This window comes from Dipodomys ordii, unplaced genomic scaffold, assembly GCF_000151885.1.
Source record: "Dipodomys ordii isolate 6190 unplaced genomic scaffold, Dord_2.0 Scaffold218, whole genome shotgun sequence".
NCBI lineage: Eukaryota > Metazoa > Chordata > Mammalia > Rodentia > Heteromyidae > Dipodomys > Dipodomys ordii.
In genome coordinates this window covers 477,723-484,273 of record NW_012267434.1, presented here as the reverse complement: position 1 = coordinate 484,273, position 6,551 = coordinate 477,723, and the positions used below count along the sequence as shown (strand labels likewise).

The following is a 6,551-nucleotide window of genomic DNA, read 5'->3' as shown; positions in this document are numbered from 1 at the left end:
GACATAACAACATTCAAACTTTGCTTCCAGAAACAGGAAGGATAAAGGAAATGAGAGTAAACTTGGGCGGGGGGAGTGAAAGAAAAGGAGAGAAAAGAAAAATTTACATCACATTAAGCAAAATGCAGTCTCTCATGTATGTTCCTGACTCTCAAGACTGTTATAATCTAGGAAAGTGCAGCTGAAAAAATGCCCTAAGGAAAGAAGGAAATCTCAAAACCATTTTCTCAGATTTCCCTTGGCTCATGAATGTCCAACGGCAGTTAATGACATTTAAGAAGTAGGCTGAAGCAGCCACTTGCATTCTCTATGCAGCTCCACAGCTTTACCCCTCCTTAAGAAGATCTAATAGTTCTTTGTTGAAATGATTCTTTTGCCAATTTCCTTGTTCTTCAGAACAACAAAGGGCAAAGGTGATTAAGAGGAAGAGAATAAGACTCCTTTCCAAGTCATTCATTCTACAGCAGTAGAAGAGCTATATGATATATCTTGTACCTTCTAGTCTTTTTTTGGCCAGTGGAGGGACCTGAACTCTGGGCCTAGACGCTGTCCCTCAGCTCTTTAGCTCAAAGCTAGTGTTCTACCACTTGATCCACAGCACCATTCCAATCTTTTCTGTTTGTGTGGTGCTGAAGAATTGAACCCAAGGCCTCATGCATGCAAGGCAAGCACTGGAACTTGGTATCTGAAACTTTTCTCTGGCTGGTACTTTATCATCTGAGCCACTCCCCCAACTCTCTAACTTTAAAAAAAAAAGTGCCAGTATTAGGGCTTGTAGAGCCTTACCAGGACAATCACCATTTTGTGCATAAAAACTCTAATTTGAGACAAGGCCTATTTCTAGCATATGAGCTTAGGTCCCTGAAATGGCCAGAGATGTCCCACTTGCACCCTACCTGATAAGTTCCCCTAGCAACAGCCAATTAGCAAGAAGGTGGAAAGTCCCCAGAGCCCTGAGACCCCAAGTGTTGCATTGCCAGCATATTTTTTGTGGTTTAGCTTGCTGCCCTATCAAATGAAATGGTTAATGGCTGACTAAATGTCTGCTAAAATTGGTAAACCTTGCCACCCCATAAGACAGGGCTCTCAACTCTGATCCTCGGTGTCGGTGATGGTTGGGAGTCCAGGCTCGAGCTTGCAATAAATGACTCTCATGTGCTTGCATCAGAATCAGCTACTTGGTGGTCTTTGAGGGTCCCTATCTGGGCACAACAGGCTTGAACTCAGGGCTTGGGCCTGGTCCCTTAGCTTTCTTTTGTTCTCAAGGCTGATTTTCTACTATTTGTGCCCCAGCTCTACTTCTAGTTTTTGCTGGTTAATTGATTTTCCTGCCTACACTGGCTTTAAACCACAATCCTGAGATCTCAGCCTCCTGAGTAGCTAGGATTATAGTCATGAGCCACCAGTGCCTGGCCCAAGTGCTAATCTGGGGAACATCTCTGCCTTTCTTACTCTTCAGACCCACTTTTTCCTCCAACCCCCGCCTCCCCGGGCCAGACTCTGATTATGGGATTATGCTCACCAAGCAAAGCAAAAGTGATTATTACTGGCTGAATCTCTCCCAAAAACATCCAGAGGAAAGAGAAAGAAAAGGCCTGAGGAGAAGAAGAAAAGGCAAAGGAGAACAGAGGAAAGAAAGGGGACAGGGGAAAGAAACAAAGGAAAAAGACGTAGAAGGGAACAAAGCAGTCAGGGAATGAAGATGACAGGAATGACAGAAGCATAGAGAAGGGGGAGGGTTGTCCTTGAGTTGCACATGCATGATTATGTCGGCACCCCACTCTGCTTTATCAACAGATCTCCAAACCAGTGTTTTCCTAGGCTAAGGGAAAGAATCCAATCCACATGATTTTTCCAGATGTAAGCATAGATAGAATTGTTTAATTGCATTCACAGGGGACAGTAACATTGTGCAAAGCTTAAGAATTATTTCCAAAGACTCTGTGTGATTTCTATTGTAACTCAAGGTAGATTGGAGGGAAGGAGATGATAAAGGATGCATTAAACTCTTCCAGTTCACTCCCAACGCCAAATGAGAACAGGAAACTGACTTGAAGCAGGGTCATGTTCATCACTAGAGCAGCTCTTTGCTTATCTCTTTCAAGGGCAGGAGTTGGAGAGGAGAGACAGAATACCCTGAGAAACTAGTTATTATTCTGTCACCTCTGAGCTCAGAAACCAAATACGAGTTGAATGAACCTGAAGCAAAGAAGAGACACGTTTTCAGAATCAATGATAAAGAATAGCCCATTCTTTATTTGCAGGGATGAACATAGAGCAAAGAAACCTATCAAAATTGTTTTTGAGAAGGGGGAATGGGAAGGATGGCAGTGATGGGGGTGGGGGTAAGGTCGATTGAGATTGTATACAGCTGTAGAAATGTCACAGTGAACCTCTTTGTCGGATTAATGTAGGTTAAGGTTAAACAACCAAAAAAAATTCACCCTCTTTTCCAGAACCTTCTCAGCAATATTTTGAAGAGGAGAAGAGCAAGATGAAAAAGAAGAGAACCAGGTGAGAGAAATAAGAATGAGCTACTTCACTGCTCTAATGACAATGTATTCCTTATGTTATCACAGGCTATATAAATGACCTTTTCCATAATGAATGTCAGGTAATTGCAGTTAGGTGTAACTAGTCCTGGTTTGGACAGTTTGCATATTGTCAAGTCAAAGGGACGGGGACTTCTGTGACATTTGGCCCCCTTGATAGCACAGGCAACGACAGGACTCTTACAGACAGCTGTGACTACACTTGGGTCTTCATGGATGAATGTGTATTGGGCCACACAGCTATGATTGTGCCCCTGGTTCTTGGATGCCATCATGGCATTACACTCCCTGTCACTCAAGTCAAACCTAAGATAGTCTTCATTGCTCTGAAAAAGAGCCTCTGCCTTCATCATCTTGCTTCCTCCCACTTCATCTTCACCAAGGATGGGCTCTTCTGGACCACCAGGCCGCATCATTTCTTTAATGCTAAGCACCAGGGTTTCTGGGGTTCTGGTGCCTTCTCCCTCTTCAGTGGCCCTAGTTTTGTCCTGTGAGTCACTGGACCAAAACTCATTCAGTAGTTGATCACTATCTTCCAGGACTGCTGCAGCCATGTGGAGCCCCAACCCCAGGCCCAGGCCCAGACCCAACAGCAGCAAAAGCAGCATGAAAGAGGTCTGTACCAGAGTCATCTTCATGTTGCCTAGAGGGGAGGAGGGAAATGGAAGGACATGTTGTGAAATGCAAGCTGACTCTAAGGGTGGTGCAAGAGAGAGACAACAGTACTAAAACTTTCCACATGTGCTTTGGGTCTCCTCTCTGTCTCACTCTCCCCTAGCAGTCTTTTCTCATTTGTCCCATGCTTCTCAGCACTTCCCATTACTGCCTAAGCAGTGGATTCTCAAGATTGGAAAGTGACCAGGGGAATTTTTTATTTTGTTTGTCTGTTTATTGTACTGGTTCTGAGACTTGAGAACTCAGGCATAGGCCCTGTCTCTTAGTTTTTAGCTCAAGGCTGGTCTATCATGGGAGCCATAACATCACATCTAACTTTGGTAGTTAATTGGAGATGAGTCCCCTAGACTTTCTTGACCTTCTGGATTTGAACCTTGATCCTCATATCTCAGCCTCTTGCGTGGCTAGGATTACAAGTATAATCCAGTAGTGTTTGGCTGGAAAGTAATTCTGCATTTGGTTCACATATGAGGAATCAATGAGAAAAGTCAACATCAATGATACTCTGTGGTGTGTGTGTGTGTGTCCTGGAGCTTGAACTCAAGACCTCACATTCTCTCTTGATTTTTCTGCTCAAAGCTGGAATTCTACCACTTTGGTCACAACTCCACTCCCACATTCCTGGCTAATTGGAGGTAACAGTCTCACAGACTTTTCTGCCTGGGATGGCTTTGAACCACAGCCTTTACATCCCAGCCTCCTGAGTAGTCATATTTATAGGCACCCAGCCTCCTGAGTATTCATATTTATAGGCACGAACTACCAGTGCTTGACTATACCAATTAATTCTTAAATTATTTCTAAATCATCAAGAGAACAGTTACAAAGGCAAGTGAATACAGAGAAACTTTTATAGGAAGCCTTATTCTTGATAAAGGACTAGAATTATCACAGGAGAGCATGTATCTATTTTTATCCAAATTCATCCAAATAGTCTCCTCAGGAAAAGAAAAATTTATAGAAAAAGTACCATCATTTATTCTCATTTCTAAGCTGAAGCTTTATGCCTAATTTAATCTCACGTTACCATATTCCTTTTCCCACAAAAGACCTCTAGCCGGGCACCAGTGGCTCACACCTGTAATCTTAGCTCCTCAGGAGGCTGAGATCTGAGGATCGTGGTTCAAAACCAGCCTGATCAGGAAAGTCTGTGAGACTCTTATCTCCAATTAACCACTAGAAAACCAGAAGTGGTGCTGTGGCTCAAGCGGTAGAGTGCTCACCTTGAGCTGAAGAGTGTAGGGACAGTGCCCAGGCCCAGAGTTCAAGCCCCACAACCGACAAAAAAAAAAAAGGACCTCTTAGTATTCATGTCCATTACTTTTGTACCCCCAGGGAAGAAACACAGTATGAATAAAACCAAAGAGAGCTAAACAACTAACCTTTTGTGATTCCCTTATTAAAGATTCTTACTGGGTATTGGTGGCTCACACTTGTAACTGGAGGCTGAGATTTGAGGATCGAGGTTCGAAGCCAGCTTTAGCAGGAAAACCAGTGACCCTCTTATCTCCAATTAATTGCCAAAAAAGCCAGAAGTGGAACTGTAGCTCAAGTGGTAGAGTATTAGTCTTGAGTAGACAAGCTCAGAGACAGCTCCAAGACCATGAGTTCAAGCCCTAGGATTGACACCAAAATTTAAAATGAAATAAAATAAAAAATAAATAAAGATTCCAGGGCTGGGAATGTGGCTTAGTGGTAGATTGCTTGTCTAGCATACATGAACCCATGGGTTCAATTTCTCAATACCACATAAAAAGAAAAGGTCAGAAGTGGTGCTGTAGCTCAAGTGGTAGAGTGCTAGCCTTGAGCAAAAGAAGCTCAGGGACAGTACCCAGGCCCTGACTTCAAGCCCCAGAATTGGCAAAAAAAAAAAAAAAAGTACATACATATAAAAATAAGATTTGAAAAGAGGCAAAAAAAAAGTTACAGTTCTTAGAAAAATAAAGATTCTAATCCAAATTTGAGGGCTGGGCTAAAGCTCTGGTAGAGAGTTTGCTGTGCATGCAGTACACTGTGGGTTTTTTCCCCAAATACACACACACACACACACACACACACATATCCTGGTGAGAGGTACCTCACACCCCTATCAGAGACCTATGAACCAAAAGAATAAAACAAAAAAGAACATTATTTAAATATGTAGTAAAATCAAAGGACAGTTCTGTATTATATCTGTGTCTGCAATACTAAATTTTAACAATGTACTCTGATTAAAAGAATATCCTTGCTTTTTAAAAATACACATTGAAGCTAGGTGCTGGATGGCTTATGCTGATAATTCTAAACCACTCAAAAAGCTGAAATCTGAGGATTGAAGTTTAGAACCAGCCCAAGCAGACAAATCAAAGAGACTATATGTCCAATTAACCAGCAAAAAACAGAAGTGGAAGCATGGCTCAAGTGGTAGAACACCAGCTTTGAACAGAAAAGGCCAAGTGAGATACAGCACTCTGAGTTCAAGTACAATACTTGCACACAAAAAAAAGCATATTGAAATTTAAAGGAACCCTACATATGCACCTACTCTCAGTGGCTCATGCCTGTAATCTTATCTACTCAGGAGGCTGAAATCTGAAGGTCATGGTTTGAAGCCAGTCCAGGCAGGGAAGTTCAGGAGACTCTTTTTTTTTTTTCAGGAGACTCTTATCTCCAATTAATGATCAAAATAAAATTAATGACCAAAAAAAAGCCCTAAATGGAACTGTGGCTCAAGTGGTAGAACACTAACTAGTCTGAAGCAAAAAACTCATGGACAGCATTCAGGCCCTGAATTTAATCTCTAGGACTGGTCCCAAAAGATAGATAGATAGATAGATAGATAGATAGATAGATAGATAGATAGATAGATAGATAGATAGATAGATAGATGGATGGATAGATGGATGGATAGATGGATGGATAGATGGATGGATAGATGGATAGATGGATGGATGTATACATGTGTGTGCAAGTACATGCATACAGGGAATGTGAAGAAAATAAAGTTGAGAAAAATAACTTTAAATTATGTATCTGGATAAATAGCATTGAGCTTCCTTCCTTTCTAGCTTCTCTTACTGTAAGTTTTCTATAAAACTTAAAATATAAAAAAAATTATAAGGACAACTGAGAATTGCCCATATTTTTCCCCAGGGCACCCAACACAACTGTGCCTTACCTACACACTAAGGAACTTCAGAAGTTCTTGAGTCTTCCTGTTCTCTAAGTTCTTCCCTCTCAGGCTTTCTCACCTGTGAGCAGTACCCCAGCCACCAGTGTCCAAAGACATGGTGATCTCCTGTGTCCATGCCTCTTAAACACAGACAGACTTCCTTAGCCCAC

General features: G+C 42.0%; 1 protein-coding gene across 1 annotated transcript; it reads right to left on the bottom strand.

The window, feature by feature from the left end:
* Positions 1-2,539: 2,539 nt before the first annotated feature.
* Rnase10 (ribonuclease, RNase A family, 10 (non-active)) lies at positions 2,540-6,551 on the bottom strand. Its single transcript, XM_013035687.1, has 2 exons — positions 6,388-6,551; positions 2,540-3,195 (listed from the first exon to the last, which is right to left on the bottom strand). Exon 2 carries the CDS (start codon positions 3,188-3,190, stop codon positions 2,540-2,542), a length of 651 nt encoding a protein of 216 aa, XP_012891141.1. The 5' UTR covers positions 3,191-3,195; positions 6,388-6,551.

What these genes read in the sequence shown, in the direction of transcription:
- Rnase10 (XM_013035687.1), bottom strand. Translation starts at nt 3,190, where the DNA reads ATGAAGATGACTCTGGTACAGACCTCTTTCATGCTGCTTTTGCTGCTG.